Raw genomic sequence first — 19,363 nt, forward strand, 5'->3', positions numbered from 1 at the left:
CCGATGACCAAGCTTACTGAGAAGGGTGTTCCTTTTATGTGGACTGATGATTGTGAGGCCAGTTTCCGGACTCTGAAGGATAAGTTGGTGAATGCTCCTATTCTAGTTTTGCCTGAGAGCGGCAAGTGCTTCACGGTGTATACAGATGCTTCCCGTATTGGTCTTGGTAGTAATTGCTTATGCTTCCCGACAGTTGAAGAACCATGAGAGGAACTATCCTACCCATGATCTAGAGTTGGCTGCAGTGGTGTTTGCTTTGAAGTATTGAAGGCATTATCTCTATGGTGAGTCTTGTGATATCTTTACTGATCACAAAAGCCTCAAGTATATCTTTACTCAGAAGGAGCTGAATTTGAGACAGCGTAGATGGCTTGAGTTGATAAAGGATTATGATCTGAAGATCCAGTATCACCCTGGGAAGGCTAATGTGGTGGCAGATGCCCCAAGCAGGACGGGTGTTCCTAAGACAGTGATGCCTTTGGTTGCAGAATTGGATCGTATGGGTATTTCCTTTTGCTATGCAGACACTACAAGAGAGGAGACCCAGTTGATCATTCAGTCACCCATACTCGAGAGAGTGCGTGAGGCACAGCAACATGACCGCTTGATTCAGGAGGTTCGCAAAAGGATTGCGGATGGCAGACCTCGGGAGTTCAGTATCGATGAGCATGATGTAGTCCATTTCAGAGGACGTCTTTGTGTGCCACAGAAGTCAGATGTGAAGATGGACATCTTGAGAGAGGCTCATCGGACTCCATATACAATTCATCCCGGTGAGACTAAGATGTACAGAGATCTGAAGTGAAGCTTCTGGTGGAAAAGGATGAAGGTTGATATTGCCGAGTATGTGGCAGCTTGTGGTGTATGTCAACAGGTAAAGGCCGAGCATAAGAGGCCTGCGGGGTTGCTCAGTCTTTAGAGGTTCCTGAGTGGAAATGGGAGCATATCACTATGGACTTTGTGGTTGGTTTACCCTGATCGCCTCATGGTAGGGATGCCATATGGGTTGTTGTGGATAGGCTCACTAAGTCCACGCATTTCATTCCTATGAAGATGATGAGTTCAGCTTAGGATTTAGTTCCCTTGTATATCAAGGAAGTGGTGAGGTTGCATGGTGTGCCTAAGTCGATTGTATCAGATCGAGACGCCAAGTTTGTATCGAAGTTTTGGCAGAGCCTTCAGAGTGCTATGGGCACTAAGCTTTCTTTGAGTACCGCTTTCCATCATCAGACAGATGGGCAGTCCGAGCAGACCATTCAGACCTTGGAGGGTATGCTACGTGCTTGTGTCCTTTCTTGGAAGGGCAGTTGGGAGGATCACCTTGCTTTGGTGGAGTTTGCCTATAACAACAGTTATCATGCTAGCATTAAGATGGCTCCATATGAGGCTTTGTATGGCAGGAAGTGTGTTTCCCCCTGTGTTGGGATTCGTCTGGTGAGAGGGCTGTGCTTGGTCCTGAGATCATTCAGCAGACTGCCGAGAAAGTGTGGGAGATACGGCAGAACATGTTGGCCGCTCAGAGCCGACAGAAGAGTTATGCAGATGTGAGGAGACGTGAGCTGGAGTTTGTGGTAGGTGACCAAGTTCTCCTCAGAGTATCGCCCACAAAGGGTGTTGTTCGATTTGGCACTACAGGGAAGCTTAGCCCGAGGTACATTGGACCTTTTGTCATCACAGCTCGAGTTGATAGTTTGGCTTACCGTCTACAGTTACCAGATTCTATGAGTGGTGTGCATAATGTCTTCCATGTATCCATGTTGAGGAAGTATCTGCGGGATCCAGAGCATAAGATTGATCTTGAGCCTATCAGAGTACAACAGGACTTGTCTGTTGAGTGTCGCCCAATGCCTATCTTCGACACGTTAGAACGAGTCATGAGGAAGAGGATGATCAAATATGTGAAGGTTTTATGGACTAATCAGTCGGAACGTTCAGCTACTTGGGAACTCGAGGAGCAAATGCGTAAGAGGTATCCAGCGCTCTTCGAGGAAGGTCAATTTCAAGTTTTGGTTTAAGTTGGTATGTTTCTTTTCCGTAGCGGTCGTAGTATAGCTGAATTCGGGGACAAATTCTTTAAAGGAGGGGAGAATGTAATGCCCTAAAATTTTGGAAGGAAATTGGAAGTCATCGTTTCCGGTTTTCTGGGTATTGAATTGCTCTCGCCAGGAAAGAAAAGAGAATAAAGTGAGTTAAATTGCAGCAGTGCATTTCTTTTAAAATAGAGAAGCTTTAACCATGAGAGTGGGCTGAGCCAACCTGGGCTTGGGCCGGTTAGCCTAGCCCCTCCCCCAAAGGCCCATGCGCCCCCCCTTCTTTTCCCCCTCCACCCCGCCAAACCCTAGCCTTCCCTCTTCTATGCCGCTACCGCCCCCCTGCTTTTGCTCTTGTGCAGTAGAGAGAAGAGAAAGGAAGAGGAGAAGAAGGGGAAGGGAAGGGCAGCAAGGAAAAGCAAGGAGAAGAGGGGAAGAGGAGGTTTGGGGCTAGAGGATTTTGGGGTTTTCTTGCTGTGGTGCCCTAAGGTAACAATTCCCCTGCTGTTCTTCATGTTTTGATTGATGATTATGGCCGGTAGATCTTGGTTTGAGAGGTTTTGGCTCGGGGAATTTGTGGTTTGGGGTCGAACTGAGTGTTCTGCGGGCAGGCAGATTGAGCAGTGTGTGTGTTCTTGATGTTTCGGTGATCTAGATGATTTTTCCTGTGGAAGTGATCAACTAGAAAGTTGTAGATAACGTCGAAACCTAGCTACCAGTGAAATTTCAGAATTTTTGGCTATGTGGTTTAGGAGATATTTCTGTCTGAATGTGACTGTTGTACCTCTGTCGAATTTCTATCAGTGTTAGATCTATTCTGTTTTTGGGTATCTTAGTTGCCGAGCCAATTGTTCAGAATGCTAGAAGGTTGTAGAGGATTCATTAAGCTTTCCAATGGTGTGAACAATGCAATTTTTCATCGGTTGTAGCTCTAGTTACGCTGTTCTGAACTTTTCTGCAATTAATGGTTGACAGATTTCGTTGTCGAAGTTCAGAACTTGATTAGGCCTTGTTAGAAATGTTTTATGTAGATCCTAATGATACAAAAGTTGAAGCTTGTGTTATGATCTACATGTCCACAAAATTTTAGAATTTTTCGTTGCGTATTTCTGGAGATAAACAAGTTTGGGTGGCTGCTGTCTGAAATTGACAACAGGTTTCTAGGGCTGTTTTGCTATGTTATTTAGGAGACCTTAGAGGCATGAGAAAATTGTGTCGTCCCAACAAAAGTTGTAGCCCTTGTTCTGTAGTTTCCGAAAATGTATTCGTTTGCTATTATATCTGTGGTAGAAAAATAGTTACGAAAAAGATAAGTACTGCTGCTCCTGTCAAACTATTGCGTGTGTGCTGTTTTTGGTCGATATGTCTTGTTTGAGGGTTTCGGGCGTAGGAACGCTTTGTTTTATGTATTTGCATGTTACAAGGAGTGTTGGTGCTGAGTTATGGTTATGTTTAGGTGATGGTTCTTCGTCTCACACTTGAAGTTGGCCATTATCGTCGGTAGAAGGTAAGTAAACGTAGCTATGTTGTTGCTACCATTTTGACTTGTTATTTTCATCACCTACACCTTTATTTCTGAACCATGATAATTTAACTGTGATCTGAACTTTATGTTATGCTCTATGTTTAAGCATGTTTAATCATTGACTCATATCTATGTTTACGTTGCTACAATTCTTGTGAGCTATATTGTTATTTGACTTGAGGATGAAGTTGAAGTATTATTGGTAGTATACTTTAATGCAATTGCAGCATATTTCTACCATGTGCACTTGCATTTGCATATGCATTGGAAGTTATGTCGTAAAAATCACGACTGTACCGGTACACATCGTACGTTGCCCGAGGAGAGGTGCGATGTAAAAGAAGACATATCATTGCATTCATATGCATTCTTGGAAATTAGTAACATTTATATGTTATTATGGATATGAAGTTACACATGTGGTTGTGATCTTTATTTGAAGTTATTCTTTAATGTTGTTAATACTATTCTAACATGTCTTATGTCTTGAGAAAACTGTATTAAATCGATGCTTAATCAACTTGTGGTTTAAATAACTTGTCAAAACAAGTTTGCTTGCTGGGATTTTATATCTCACCCTTGCATTACTTCTTACAGGTATTTGATGCATATCGTGAAGGGATGGGAATGTAGCAGCACGTTTTGCACTTCATGCCTATATTTTTTTTTATCGTTGTGCTGCAATAATAAATAAAGTTTAGTCCTTAGAGTCGTACGTTTGAAGTTTAAAGTATGGTGGTGAAGTTAAACTTAATATTTTCCTTTTGGTTCATGTTAGGATGTTTCTATCCGTTATTGTGAGAATCCGCATATCTTGTTTATCTATGTTAATGCTTCCGCGATGGTTTTTTTTTATAGAGGAGATGCTGCTATTTTTTTTATTATGGCTAGTTGTAGGTTGCGTAGTTTAGTGACATCCCAGGATTCTGGTGGCCCTGGGTGTTACACTTAACCTCCATGTGCATAGCTAGGATCACCCTTGACTCCGCCCGACCTCCTCGATCGTTTAGCACCAAGCACCCCCGCTTGGCCCCGATCATTCGACCATCAACCTCCAAGTTGCATCCATCACATGCAGAACACAAGACAAGCAAACACATACGTTCAACTTCATCTCTAGTTACATGAAATCAAAATCTCTATTCAAAAGCACACCCACAGAAAATCGAGAACACCAGATGATCCGACATTCACACCTCTAAGTGCCAGGCCACCCAGTGTGTGCAATGTCCCCAACCAAGATGTCTGCAACCTCTCTGGACAAATTAGTTTGACATGGACATCATCTCATTGCCAGACCATCCGGTATATTCATCCTTGACAGAACCCATTTTGCACTCTCTATGGAAAAATTACTCTGGCGAGGAATCTAGCGTTCATTCCTTTAAGCGCTGGACCATCCGACGTGTATAAGTCCACCAGAGCAAGTTTGCAACCTCTTTGCAAGAAAAGCTTCGGTGTTCACTTTATTCCATCGCTGGACCTTTTGGTGTACACTTATATTTTTGCCTTTGGCTTAAAATGCTTTGGCGTGTAAACTTCCTAAATGCCGGACCATCCAGCATGTTCAAATGTCCTAGTGCCGGATCATCTGGCGTGTTCAAATGTCCCAGCGCTGGATCATCCGATGTGTACAATTTTCCTAGACTCAGAGACAAAAAATGCAAACTCTATTTTTCTCTTCAACTTTGGTTAGTCATGATCATAATTGCAACACATATACATATTTAAGCAATCCCACAAATTAACAAACCAAATTAACCATCTTGTCAATCAATCATCACATATAAACCAAGACACATTTCAACTTAGCTTCTCAGTCTCCCCTTTGATGAGTGCATTGATAACCCTCAAAGCACAAAGATTTTGGTTTAAAAACTTTCAACAAGATAAGCTCATCCAAGTGATAAAAAAACTCTAAAAAGCAAAAGATGTCACTTGTCATAAGAAGAGTAGCAAAAGCTCGAAGAGAGGCAGACACAAGCCAAATGCAAAAGCTCCTCCTTGATGAATGCATAGATTTTGGGACTCTTCTTTTTTGTGATTTCAGTGCATAAGTTCTCCCTTTGGCAATGCAAACATCAAGGACAAAACACAATGCAATGCAAGAACATGCAATCCTAGTAAGCTTTCGCAAGTATACCACAAAGCATTTGCAAAAGCTAGAAATGTCAAATGGCTATGAAGAATAGAAAGTGGAGCTCATAATTGCACAAAGGCTCAAAAAGATATAGTGTCACAAGAACATGACGCTACACAAGCTAAAACTGAAGAATTGTTGGCGCATTTAGGTTCACATAGCCAAATCATGTTAAAAGTGACCACCACATAAGCATCCATTCATGTCGAGACAATACAAGCATTGAGAACTAGCAAACTTCAATCTTAAACTAGGCAAACAAGCATTCATGACAGTAGGTTTTGCAAACGCTCACATATGAAACCAAGACTTAGTTAGATCAAGTGATTAAAAATGGAACATTTAAGCATATTCTTTTTATTCGTTTTATCCTCAAGTTGACTTTTAGCTACCATGAGTTTACTTCTTTGGCAAACCACACGAAATATTGAGACAACCGTATTGAATCATATTTTAGCACAAGAAATTTGATTGCTCAATATCGTTCAAGGTTCACATATTATCAAGTTTTTCACAAGATCAAGTCAAGTAGTGTCTTTGCGACACAAGAAACACATGTTCCCCCAAGGTTCTATCCTGAGCTAAACATTTGAAAAAGATATAAAACATAGTGCAATATTCTCTAATCCACTATATTGAACCAAGAAGTCAAGATCAAGATATTCATCAAACTAGCCTCAACACAAGCATGACTAAGCCAAGACAATTACGAATATGATGATCAAGAATGTAGCATTTCATAGTCTATATAATTCATAAAATTGCCAAATTTTAGCTTGCATGAAATGTTAGCTTGCATGAAATGTTTCATGTCAAAGCATCAAGAGGAGCCTAAGCTGAAGAGTTTGCTCCGCAAAACTACTCAACTTAGTCCAAATTCAAGACTACCAAAAGGAAATGCTAAATACATACAAGCCAAAGCTCAACTACCTTGATTATCTTACAAAATGAGATGCAATTTAAATGCAATAAAAGTAAGATAGAGTATATATAAAGATAACTCCCTCTCACACAACGCCATAGGGATGATACACTGCAAGCTCTCCCCTTAGATAGGCAAATCTAGTTGCATCAAGAGGCATGATAAAGATATCGGTAAGTTGTTGTTGGGTATCAAGGTAGCATAGGTCAATATCTCCCTTTTCAATGTGGTCTCACAAAATGTGGAATCTCACATCTATATGTTTGATTCTAGAGTATTGGATTGGGTTATTGGCTTAGCTTATGGTACTGGTGTTGTCACACAAAAGTGGCACACTCTTGAAGTCTAACCCAAAATCTCTCTAGATAGCAACCATCCATAAAATCTAAGAATAACAACTAGCGGCAACAACATATTTAGCTTGAGCAGTTGACTGCATAACAATAGCCTATTTGCAAGAAGACCAACACATAAGAGAAGTACCCAAAAAAATGACAAGTACCGGAGGTACTCTTCCTGTCAACTCTACAACTATCAAAATCTGCATCTGAAAAACCACGAAGAGAGAGAGAGAAGAAGATGCAGAAAACCAAGCACCATACTCAAGGGTGTGTTTAAGATACCTCAATATACGCTTCATCGCTTGGCGATGAGATGTTCTTGGTGATGCTTGGAAGCAGACACACAAGCAGACAACGAAGTGGATGTCGGGTCTTGTCACCATCAGGTACAGGAGGAAGCCGATCATACTCCTGTACTCAGGTTGGTCTACCTCCTTGCCATCTTCATTTGGATCAAGCACGGTCAAGGTAGCCATCGGTGTCACTAGGGGCTTTGCATCGCTAATGTCGAACTACTTCAGCAAATCCTTGGTGTACTTTGTCTGATGAACGACTGTACCTTACTTGCATTTCTTAATTTGATGCCCAAGGAAGAAGTTGAGCTCGCTCATCATAGACTTCTCAAATTCCCTGCTCATAGTTTTTGCAAACTTGGCCACAAGTGCATGAGAAGAGGCACAAAAAATGATATCATCCACGTATATCTAAACAAATAGAAAATCATTATCATGCTTGAAGGTGAACATGATTTTATCTATCGACCCCATCATATACCCATGCTATAGCAAGAAAGACTTAAGCCTATCATACCAAGCTCTAGACGCCTGCTTAAGCCCATACAAAGCCTTCTAAAGCTTGTATACTCTATGTGGGTATTTGAGGTACTGAAAACCAGGGAGTTGCTTAACATAGACCTCTTCCACTATGAAACCATTTAAGAAAGCACATTTGAGATCCATTTGGTACAACTTGAAACCTTGGGATGTCACAAATGCATGGAGAATCCTAATGGCTTCTAGTCTAGCTAACGGTGCAAAGGTCTCTCTAAAGTCTATCCCCTCTATTTGAGTGAAACCCTGAGCTACAAGTCTAGCCTTGTTTCTAACCACCAACCCATCCTCCCCCTGTTTGTCCTTAGAAACTCATTTGGTGCCTATGGTATGAATATTTGGAGGTGGTTCTACCAGGACCCAAACTTGGTTTCTCTCAAAATTTTCTAGTTCTTCATGCATGGCACTAACCCAATTTGAATTAGAAAGAGCGTGTCCAACATCATAGGGCTCAAAAGAAGCAACAAATGCAAAATATGTGAAATGAGCATATTGAGCAGATTTGGACCTCAATACCCTCTCACCAAGGTTGCCAATCACCAATTATGAGGGATGTGCTCGTTGAATGTGTTGAGGAGCCTCGCGCTGTGAAACGTTGTTGGTGCAGGCCCGAAAGCAACTAGAGTGGAAGTATAGGCTGCAGGACCCTCTGCCAGTGTAGAAAATGCAGGAGCTAGCAGGTGCATGTGTGATATTAAGTAGTGGATCATCCTCATCATCACTAAGAGTTGGAAGGTCGCTATCTACAAAAATATTGTCGCTCATCTCCTAATCACCTGCACACTCAAGAATAGGGCTAGCACAAGGGGTTCATTCATAAAATGTCACATCACAGGATTCCATGATTGTGTTAGTGTTAAGATTAAAAACCCTATAAGAATGACCATAAAGAGAATACCCTAAGAAAATCCCATCGGAAGAACACGATTCGAATTTGTCAAGATTGCCATACTTTAGGATGAAGCAACGACATCCAAAAACTCTCAAATAAGAAACTTTCGGCTTCCTCCCAAAACGCAAACATAAGAAGTCACATTCAAAATCAAGCGCAAGAAAATCTAGTTGAAAATATAGCAAGCGGTGCTAATAGCCTCTGCCTAAAACTTCCTAGGATTCCTATGCTCATCAAGCTTCGTCCTAGACTGTGAGATCATGTGATAAAAAATTGGTTTGATTGATGAAATTGGCAGAGCAAAGTGATTTAACATAATGACATTTGGTTGATGTTTATGAGTTGGTAAGAAATGCTTATGTTAGTGTGTTGGTTTTGCTTGGAGTTTGCATGGTGTTGCATGAACTGATCATGAGTCAAGTCGGGAAGGACTTGTGCTCATACTCGATTGTTGTTTGATTCATGTGCAGGTGTTGCTCGAAGGCGAACATGGTCGATGACAGATTGACGAACTAAGTTCAGGGAGGAACTGAGGTTCGGCGACTAGTTTTAGTAGGAACTGAGGTCATGGTGATCGAGGATGTCATGCGGGACATTCGAGCTGAGAGAACAATGCATACAGAGACAAAGCTTCGCGATGGATGTAGGAGGCGATCTGATCGTGAGAGGACGTGAAAACTAATTCGTGTTCAAGTCGGAGCAGGCACGAGGGAGGCGAGTGGTGGTTGGATTTGAGACAAGAGTTAGTGTCGGAGATGGACTCTGAGTTGGTTACATATATGCATGTATGCATGGGAGATGTGCATGCATGATTACGTAAGAGTTGTTGGCTAATTAGCTTAATTAGTAGAAGTTGTTTGTCCTTTTGTGATTAGAGGAGGATAGAGACCAGATTGAATACAACAGGGAGTTGTAGTTTGATTCGGTCATATTTGTGCGTGGACTATCCTATAAATAGAGAGGTCTGTTGTATTGGGTAGGTAAGCGCAGAATAGGGTAGCACAACGTAGCAGAAAGATAGAGAAACTCGAGAGAGAGCTATTTTGGGATTTCATGGAAATCCTTGTTGTGCTTTGGAGAGACATCTTCTAAACTCATTTATGCAATCAAAATCAAGTTTTGTAAGTTGATGAGTTGCTGATTTGGAATTTTCTCTCTATTCTATAATCTGCATGCTCAGTTTTTGTTTTCAATTAATTTCATGAAGTTTCATCTTGGTTTAATCCATCCAAAACCTTGCTAGAATATCTAGTGTTTGATTTGAGAAAATTTCTAGTGGATTTGGTTTGATCTTGAGTAGCTTTTTGTTAACTCAACTAGGTTTTGATCTACTCGATTCTGGTTAACACAATCTGCTTTGACCAGACATAATTCTTGATCCACATATTCGATTTACTCGATTCTTGTGGGGTTTATTTTGTATCTGAATCTAGTTTCTGCTAACCAAAATTGAGAGCAATCCGACTAGTAGATCTTTCTCTACATTGTTTTTACTAGATCTTATGCAATCTGTTTCGAGTGGAATACTGAGTATAAATCGAGTTTCATTTTGGGTGAGTTGATCTTTGAATTTGGTTTCCGTAATCATTCACCCCCTCTTATTCGGTATTTTGTGCATATTCGATCTTGCAATTGGTATCAAAGCCTTAATCCTTTCTAATTGATCTTAATCGGTAATTAGAAATATGGCTTCAGATAGGTATTCCACAAAACCTTGTGTTTTCGATGTAGTTGATTTTCAGTTTTGTAAGGCGAAGATGGAGGCCTACATTCAAGCACAGGGCTTTGCAATTTGGAAAAAGGTCTATAAGCCATATGTGGTCCTTGAGAATAATGAAGTGACGGCACAAAATATGTCTCATCGAGGAGAATAGCAAGGCAAGGAATCTGATCATCCAAGGCTTGGAAAGGAGGGACTTCGATCGAATAATACATCTCAAATCGGCGTACAAGGTATGGAAAACACTATGTGATGAATGTTCAACTACTATTAAAGAGGTATGTCAAGATTTATTTAAGAAAGATTACATGCGTTTTGGGATGAAGCCTGGTGAGTCAATAGATGATTTTTTTGCTTGGTTTAATAAAATTATTAGTAATTTGTGTGCTGTAAATATAACATATACAGATTCTGAGAATGCACGTCAACTATTAGGAGCTTTAGATATGTCAGTATGGGAGATGAAAGTTACATCTATTAGAGAATCTACTATCATGAGTTCACTTATATTAGATGTACTTTATTCTAAATTAAAAACTCATGAGCTAGATATTTTTGCTAGGAAGAACATTAATAAATCAATTGCTTTGGTCTCTCAACCTAGCATGTCTCATATTTAATCTTCTTCATCAAGTTTTTCATTATCTTCTATATCTTCACTAACCAATGATCAGCTTGAGTTGATTCCTGAAGAAGATTTAGCACTACTTTCTACTCGGTTTTCTAAATCATTGCAGAATGTGCGTATGAGGAAGAAATGAAGTGGAGGTCCTCAAAATTGCTATGAATGTGGTGATCTCATCACATTCGTTCCAATTATCCTAAGCTTGCAGGTGAAGCATCAAAAGAGGAGAAGGAGAAAAGAAGCGATCATTCAACAGGAAGAAAAAGAGCTTTCTCAACCGCAAGATTGTGCATCAAGTTCTTTCAGCGCTGAAACAAGTCAACTTGAGTGATGTTGCTTCAAAGAGCAGCGAGGATGAGACATCTAATAGCAAGACATTGCGTGATTTGACTGGATTGTGTCTCATAGCAAGCAACAAAGAAAGCTCAATCGAGGATGAACTTAACAGTGACGGTAATGAGGTATTACCTACTTATGATGACCTATCTAATGCGGTTGTTCTTCTTGGTACACTCTTAGAGTAATGTAACAAGAAAATTAAGAAATGTGATGTTTTAATTGAATCGCTTGATTCTGAAATTGCAAAACTTAAGACTTTAATTCCTGATGATGATACTTGTAAGTCATGTGACTATTATTCTAAGCTCACTTCTTTTAGAGATGTTCATGCTTCTTCTCTTGAGACACTTAGAGAACAAACTGAGAAAAATGAGAAACTTGTTGTGTTAAATTGCAAACATTTTAAAAATGCAAGTTGTTCAACGTCTAATTTGCATAATTCAATTTCCTGTTCTAATTGCTCAATTCTTGAATTGAAGTTGCATGATGCTAATACTAGAGTTTCTCAAATAGCTAATGACATAATTACTCATGAAGTTCTTTCATGCTCTAATTATCGTAAACAAAAGAAACCCATGAGTGTTGCTTGTGATAAGTGCCCAGTTCTTTCTAAATAGGTTGATTACTTGAAAGGAACTTTAGAATATTTTTCTAAGGGAAAGAAAAATCTGAACCTGATTTTAGATTCATCTAAATCAAGTACATGTAAACAAGGTGTATGTTTTGATCCCTATGCTCGTTCTAAGACAAATGCACCCACTATTGTTAGAGCTCTTGGCTGTGGCAAATTTGAAATTGCTGAATCTGAACCTGAGAAGGTTGTTTTTAAATCTGCTGGATTTTTATCTTCTACAATGAACGCAAATGTTGCTTCTATTTCAAAATCAATACATCGGGTTAAGTACACTTGCACTCATTGTGGTAGAGATAGACATTTAGTAGTTTTTTGCTTTAGACTAGCTAAACAATAAAAGAAAGAAAAGTCTAAGGCTAAGTCTAATTTGTGAAAGACAGTTTTTATCCCTCGTGAGGTTGTGTCATCTCATTTTGTGCCTCAATTGAAACAGTCGTCACCTTTTACTATTCATGTAACTCGAGTTGAACCTACTTGAGCTTCTCGAGGTGAGATTAATCGAGCTGCTAGTGCTTCTCGAGTTGAACTCACTCGAGCTTATCGAGTTAAGTCTACTCGAGCTACTCATGTTTTGCCTTCTCGTGTTGTTGGTCGAGTGACTCAGTACTGGATTCCTAAAAGCTTTATTACTAACCCCAGTGCTGAGCCCTCGATATCTTCTGGTTTCTTGTAGGCTTCTAAATTCCAGATGCTCATGCCATATGTCCGGTGATAAAAATTGGTTCTCCTCCCTTGTACGTGCATCTCATGCCGAAAGTGTTACTTTTGGAGATGCTTCTTCTACCTTGTTGCAAAAGGTACAGTGCAGGTAAACGATAGGTTTATGTTCAAGGATGTTACTTTAGTCGAGAACTTCACAAATGATTGATGAAGACCTTAAGGTGCGCTTTAAGAAAAATGAATGTTAAGTATTAGATGCTTCAAGTGATCTGGTTTTTAGAATCTCACGCTTTGGAAGAGTTTTAAAGCTGATGCATCACCTTGTTCTAAGCTTAGATGTCTTGTTGCTAATGTTTCTAAAGATTTGTTCTTTTGGCATCATAGACTTGGTCATGTTGGTATAGATCATCTCACTCGAGTTAGTTGTTTAGGTCTTATTCATGGCTTGCCTAAACTTAAGCGTGATAGCGAATTAGTTTGCTCTTCTTGTAGACATAGTAAAATGCATTCAGGTTCACATCCATCTATTACCAACTGCACCCGGTCAACTTTTACACCTTGATACTGTTGTTCCTTCTACCTTAGTTGTTGCAAAAGGTACAGTGCAGGTAAACGATAGGTTTATGTTCAAGGATGTTAATTTAGTCGAGAACTTCACAAATGATTGATGAAGACCTTAAGGCACGCTTTAAGAAAAATGAATGCTAAGTATTAGATGCTTCAGGTGATCTGGTTTTTAGAATCTCACGCTTTGGAAGAGTTTTAAGGCTGATTTTGATGCATCACCTTGTTCTAAGCTTAAATATCTCGTTGCTAATGTTTCTAAATATTTATTCTTCTGGCATCGTAGACTTGGTCATGTTGGTATAGATCATCTCACTCGAGTTAGTGGTTTAGATCTTATTTGGCTTACCTAAGCTTAAGCGTGATAGCGAGTTAGTTTGCTCTTCTTGTAGACATACATGGTAAAATGCATTCAGGTTTACCTCCACCTATTACCAACTACACTCGGTCAACTTTTACACCTTGATACTGTTGCTCCTTCTAGAGTACAATCTTTTGGAGGTAAATGGTATGTGCTTGTTATTGTTGATGACTACTCTAGATATTCTTGGGTTTACTTTATGGCATCTAAAGATGAAGCTTTATAGCATCATTTGTGCCTTCATGTATTTCCACGAGACTAATCGAAATATCATGTTCATTGCTGAGAGAATAAACACGATTAAATGCATCAACATTTAAAGATGATAAAAGTATACTCTTTATCAATGCATCTAATTGCCTCTTCTTGTTGGTGATATGAGGTCTCATCCCTTCCTCTGTGACCCTCGAAACAACTACACTCTTGGCTTATAAATAACAAGACATTAAAATTTTCCAACAGGGGACATTTGTGCCATCGAAAAGTGGAGCACTATAGGAATACATACCAACCCTGAATGTTATAACTCACTAGGCGATGAAGCCTAACCGATCACGAGACGGGGTCTCAAATGCTACTTGAATGGTGTCTCCTTATGAAAGGTGCGAGCCCCGGCTCTCATACCAATTGTAAGGATCGGTGACGTCCTAAGAGGTGGTGAATTAGGACACATAGAAACTATTCGGCTCCAAAGACTTCACAAGATAAACCTACCTCAATTTCTATCTAAATATACTCTAGGTTTATCTAGTGTGTCTACTCTACTGATCAAAGCACTTGTAACCTATCTAAGAAGGTAAACTGCAAGTAAGTAAAAGCGGAAATGTAAATAAGGTTGAGAGAGAAAACTTGGCACAAGGATTTTTTTCTATGGTATTGATGGCATGAATGCCATCCCTAGTCCACGTTAGAGCTCCACCAAAGATATGCTCCCGGTCGGCACCCGATCACGGCTATTGAGCTACCAAGTCACAAAGACAAGGCCTCAACCTGAATGAGCCACCAAGCCACCAAGGTAAGGCCTCACCACAAGCTTCTATTCCTGTCATTTACCGTCGTGATCACTTCGGAGCTTGAGCCACCAAGGCAAGGGTCTCCGCATCCTCGTACACGTGTCTTGCCGTTGCTTCACACCAAGTCGGGTCAACAAGTTGCTGGCGAGCCACAAGACTCCAAGGCGTCGGCGTACCTCTCAATACACAGTTGGATCACTCCTTGATCCACTCTCTAGCTTGCAACACCTAGTAACACTTCTCTCTAGGCCCAATAGCACTAATCACTCTCTAATGGTGTGCTAAATTGCCTAGGATGAACATTTTAAGCACTTTGGTGGCTTGGATATCTTCTCAAATATATATGGGGTCCCCTAGACTCCAGCAACGTGCCACACCTTCAAATGACTGAGTGGAGGGGTATTTATAGCCTCAAACTCGCGGACTAGCCATTGCTCGAACTACTCAACTTTACTGTGAACAGCGGATGATCCGGTGACAATAGTAGTACATGCACCGGAACATCCGGTGTGTACATTAGTGGATACTAGCCATTGGAACTCCACTCAAACTTCTTCTGAACACTAGATTCTCCGGTGTATACTCAAGCCCATCACCAGACCTTCCGGTGAGTTATCTTGAGCAATCCAAGCATTTGCATCTTCTCTATGTAAATTGCAACGGTGAAGCCTCCAATGTGCACCTCTTTATCACCGAACCATCCACTGAGTTATTCTGAGCTAAACCAAGCCTTTACATCTTCTATATGTAAATTTCTCCAGTGAAGCCTCTGGTGTGCATCTCTTTATCACTGAACCATCCGGTGAGTTATCTCAAGCCAAACCACGCCTCTGTAGCCTTGCCGTGTAAAATGCTCTGGTGCATTCATCTAGTGTTCATTCCATTCATGCCGGATCATCCGCTGAGTTAAACCTTCTCTTCTTTTTCCTAGATATCCTCTAGTGTAACTATCTCTATGATCACTAGACTATTCGGTGACTTCATCCTTCTTCTTCAGCAGTTGCATCCTCTCTGGTAGGAATGCTTCGGCGAGATGATCCGGTGTACGCAAGCCAAACAGTGTACCATCTGGTCAACTAATCATCGCTCTTCAGCAGTTGCAACCCTCTCTGCAAGAATTGCTCCGATGTATATCTTTTTCTGATCATCGGATCATCCGGGTGGTTGTTCCATTTTAACTTCTGAGCAGAAACACTCCAGTGAGCACACGGCTCTTAACACCGGACTATTAGGTGCCTTCTTTCTCCTCTGCTGAGAATACTTTGGTGATTATAGCTTTTAGTACAGCGGACCATCCAGTGAGAACAAATCTCCTAGGACTTCTTCAATTCAACTAAACTTTGTTCTGACTGTGGTGGCTTCTTCATGTATTCCATTCGTAAGACCTACTGACATATATTCTTGACATTAATCTCATTGACTATGTTGTCATTAATCACTAAACACAATCATGGCCTAACAACACCATTTTCGCTACAATCTCTCCCTTTTTGGTGATTGATGACAACACAACTAAAGCAAGTAGCAAACGATAAATGATGCAAATTGACAAGATCATAGAAGAGCACAAAATCTTACCACATTACTTAGATTCACGTTCTTACTACATGGTCATTATTTCCCTTCATCGACCTATGCAAAAGCTTCTCTTTTGTCAATCTAGGCACCTTATGTTGTTGCTAGCATCTTCTTCTTCTCCCCCTTTGTCAACTTCGGCATTCCTAGACATCTTGCTTGTTGATATAATCTCCCCCACATTGTTCATCTTGCTTTGGTCGTCAAAATTCTCCCCGTTCGTCAATAATCCCCGAAAAAGGCTATAACCACATGTTGAACTCAAGGGAAAAAAATGTTACAGCACATGGGAGAGAGCTTCACAAATCGTAATCCAATAAAAATGATACCGATTGAAATGAAAATAATATATATCACAATTCATGAAACTCGCATAATATAGTCTAAACTCCTCCTATATCTGTTCATACATATGAAAAGAAAGGAATATATGCACAACTAGAAAATATGTTAAGATAGGAAGTTTAAGCTATATTATGCATGGATGTAGATTAAATGAACAAAATAATTTGAAAATGATATCAATTGATGTCTTTAAGCATTGCATACCTCTGGGGATATGTAGATTGCTCCATGAGACTACAAAAGATATAACTTGCAACACATGTTAATCTCAAAATCACAACCTATAGGATATAGTCCCCATAAATTTATGCATATAAGTGTTGAATACTTGAGAGATATATGCACTTGTTATTAATAACAATGGGAAGGGTACCCTATGGATTGGTTCATTACATATAAAAGATATCAATTGTGAAACTAATGCCATGAAATAAACTTACAACAATAAACCATGTAAGTTACTCATAAGAAATAGAGAAACACAAGCAACTTATCATATAAAAACCTACACTAGGCATTGCAATAAATTGAAATAAGCATATGCAATCCTAGACAAGGCAAATGAGCTAGAAGCAAAACAAAATGCATGAGCAAGAATCTAGCTACACTTACCTCTTTTACCTATTGATGGGGATTTTGATATGTGATGATTGTGATATTCATCAATGCGCCCATCTTGTATATTTAGCTTCTTTGCTTGAATCTTCACTTCATTTTGTAAGGAAAGCCTCTAAAACCCTATGGCCTCTTCGGGCTTCAGTTTTTCTTTCGAACCCAAACTGATTGGGGTCCCTTTATGTTGGTGATGACTTCCTTGAGCACCCAAATGGGTTGGTTACACCTCCTATCCTTTCTCTCAACCATGTGTACAACCACCTTGCCATTTTCCTTTTTTCTTGAGCTTGTAATGGTTACTCTTGATCTTAACCTTGTAGTGGGGCTTAGTGTAGAGGTTGGAGGTCTTATTGGAGATGTCTGTCGCCTTCTTCTTCTCCTTGGTCTCTTCTTAACTTGCTTGCTTTGGGGAAAGACTTGTGGTCTTTTTGATGATATTTGAAGCATGTCACGGTTGACCCCTCCGCAAACTTCTTCACAATATGTAGGGAAAATGGCCCTATTAGGTCATGTTTGTGATTTTGGTGATTAATAACAACATAGTCAATGAGACTAACATGTTTGCCAAAAATGTATGTTAGTATGTCTCATGGATGCAATATATGAAGAAGCCACCGAAGCCGGGACAAAGTTTGGTTGAATTGAAAATGTCCCAGGAGAAATGAACTCACCGGATGGTCCAGTGTTCACATAGATGAACACACTGGAGTACTGTATCCAGAGGCATTTGACCTCATCGGAAGGTTCAGTGGCAAGTGTTTGCTAAACACCGTAGTATTTCTTAGTGACACTTGTGCAAAATGGACACAAGTAGTACGTCGGATGGTCCGGTGCTATGGAAGTGCACACACTGTAGAATGAATAATGCAAAGAGAAAGAAAAAGCAGAAGACCCCACCGGATAGTCCGGTGATGAAGCAAGAGTACAGCGGACAAATACACCGGACAATGAACAGTACAAAAAGGCAGGCGAAGCTTAAGCCATCAGATGATCCAGTGATAAAGTCATGTGTATACCAGAGCATATTTTCCAAAGAGGGTTGCATTTGGCTTGGATGGCTGAGGATTGCTCACTGGATAGTCCAGTGATGAATTGATTAGCACTGAAGAATGCACCAGAGCAATTTACACAGAGAAGATGTTGGATCGGTGGGCGGCGGGGGTGGGCGGGGCCGTGGGAGGGTGAGGGCGTGAGGCAAGGCCAGTGGTGCCGTGGGGGCAGCAGGACTATTGGCGGCCGGACCGGTGGAGACACGGAGTGGCGGCGGTGGGACTCGGGAGCTGGAGAGGAGACAACTCAGCCTAGTGCTCGTTTGCCTGAGTTGGCCTGTAGAACTTCAAATCAGGATAAAAGGGGATTCTGACAAAATGGGCGGGATGAGGCCTCAACTGTTTTCAGTATCGTTTTCGGACCTCATTGTCCTGTTTTCATCTTGTTCCCGCATAAGAACCAGAAAAATGAAAATGATTGGGAAAAAATAAAAATAGTCGTGGGACGAGACGTGAAATTCCCGTATTGCTTTCGTCCCTAGCTAGCATGGGGTTAAAAGAAAGTGTATGGTTTTGGATAAGAGGACCATAAAGCAAACCAATTCCCATTAAGCATAATGAATTTTCATTTCGAGATTGAGTATTATGCTATAGTTACTTAGATTTTAGTGACATTTCATTAGCTGTTGTAACGCTGCGCTTTGGTGTGATGTTTCATGCTTATGAGGTTAGCCTTACGATCAAGGGGGGAATGTTGGATATAACCTTGGCTCACTCTAACGTATCTTAACTAAAAGACCGAGGAAAACAGGGAGTTTGTCCCCACCTCGTGCCCTAATCAGGAGCGCAACCAACCCTATTGACTGCAGTCCCATTCCACACAACGCCATATATAATTGGGGAGCGCCAGGGTCTTGAGTGTCATCAATCACACAAAATCAAACACTACCCCTACATCCTAAACCCTACGCCCGATCACGTTGGGCACTGAAGTGGAGCGAAAGCCGCCACCGCCAGATCATCCATGTTGACCGACATCACCACGCCTGCAATCACCACGTCTGTTGCACCGATGCATTCGACTACACCACTAGTCTGCATAACACTTCACCGACTGAACAGAACCCTGTCGTGGCTCTACTCCGAGGGATCTACACGTCATGGCTTCATTTGGCTCTCGTATGTTCATTACACTTTCGCATTAAGGTGTTTAAGTGCTAGGGCTGGTGTTTCATGTTGATTA

The 19,363-nt window shown here is 40.7% G+C and overlaps 1 protein-coding gene and 1 long non-coding RNA gene across 2 annotated transcripts; both read left to right on the forward strand.

Annotated features, from left to right (window-relative positions):
• The first annotated feature begins 823 nt into the window (after positions 1-823).
• LOC133883545 (uncharacterized) lies at positions 824-2,015 on the forward strand. Its single transcript, XM_062322899.1, has 2 exons — positions 824-874; positions 1,401-2,015. The coding sequence occupies exons 1-2, from the start codon at positions 824-826 to the stop codon at positions 2,013-2,015; spliced, it is 666 nt and encodes a 221-aa protein (XP_062178883.1).
• Positions 2,016-2,385: 370 nt separating this feature from the next.
• LOC133888358 (uncharacterized) lies at positions 2,386-4,261 on the forward strand. The gene is made up of 3 exons (XR_009903785.1): positions 2,386-2,519; positions 3,487-3,537; positions 4,153-4,261. It is a non-coding gene; the product is annotated as an uncharacterized LOC133888358 (long non-coding RNA).
• Positions 4,262-19,363: the final 15,102 nt, after the last annotated feature.

The sequence above is a fragment of the Phragmites australis genome, chromosome 1 (assembly GCF_958298935.1).
Source record: "Phragmites australis chromosome 1, lpPhrAust1.1, whole genome shotgun sequence".
Lineage (NCBI taxonomy): Eukaryota > Viridiplantae > Streptophyta > Magnoliopsida > Poales > Poaceae > Phragmites > Phragmites australis.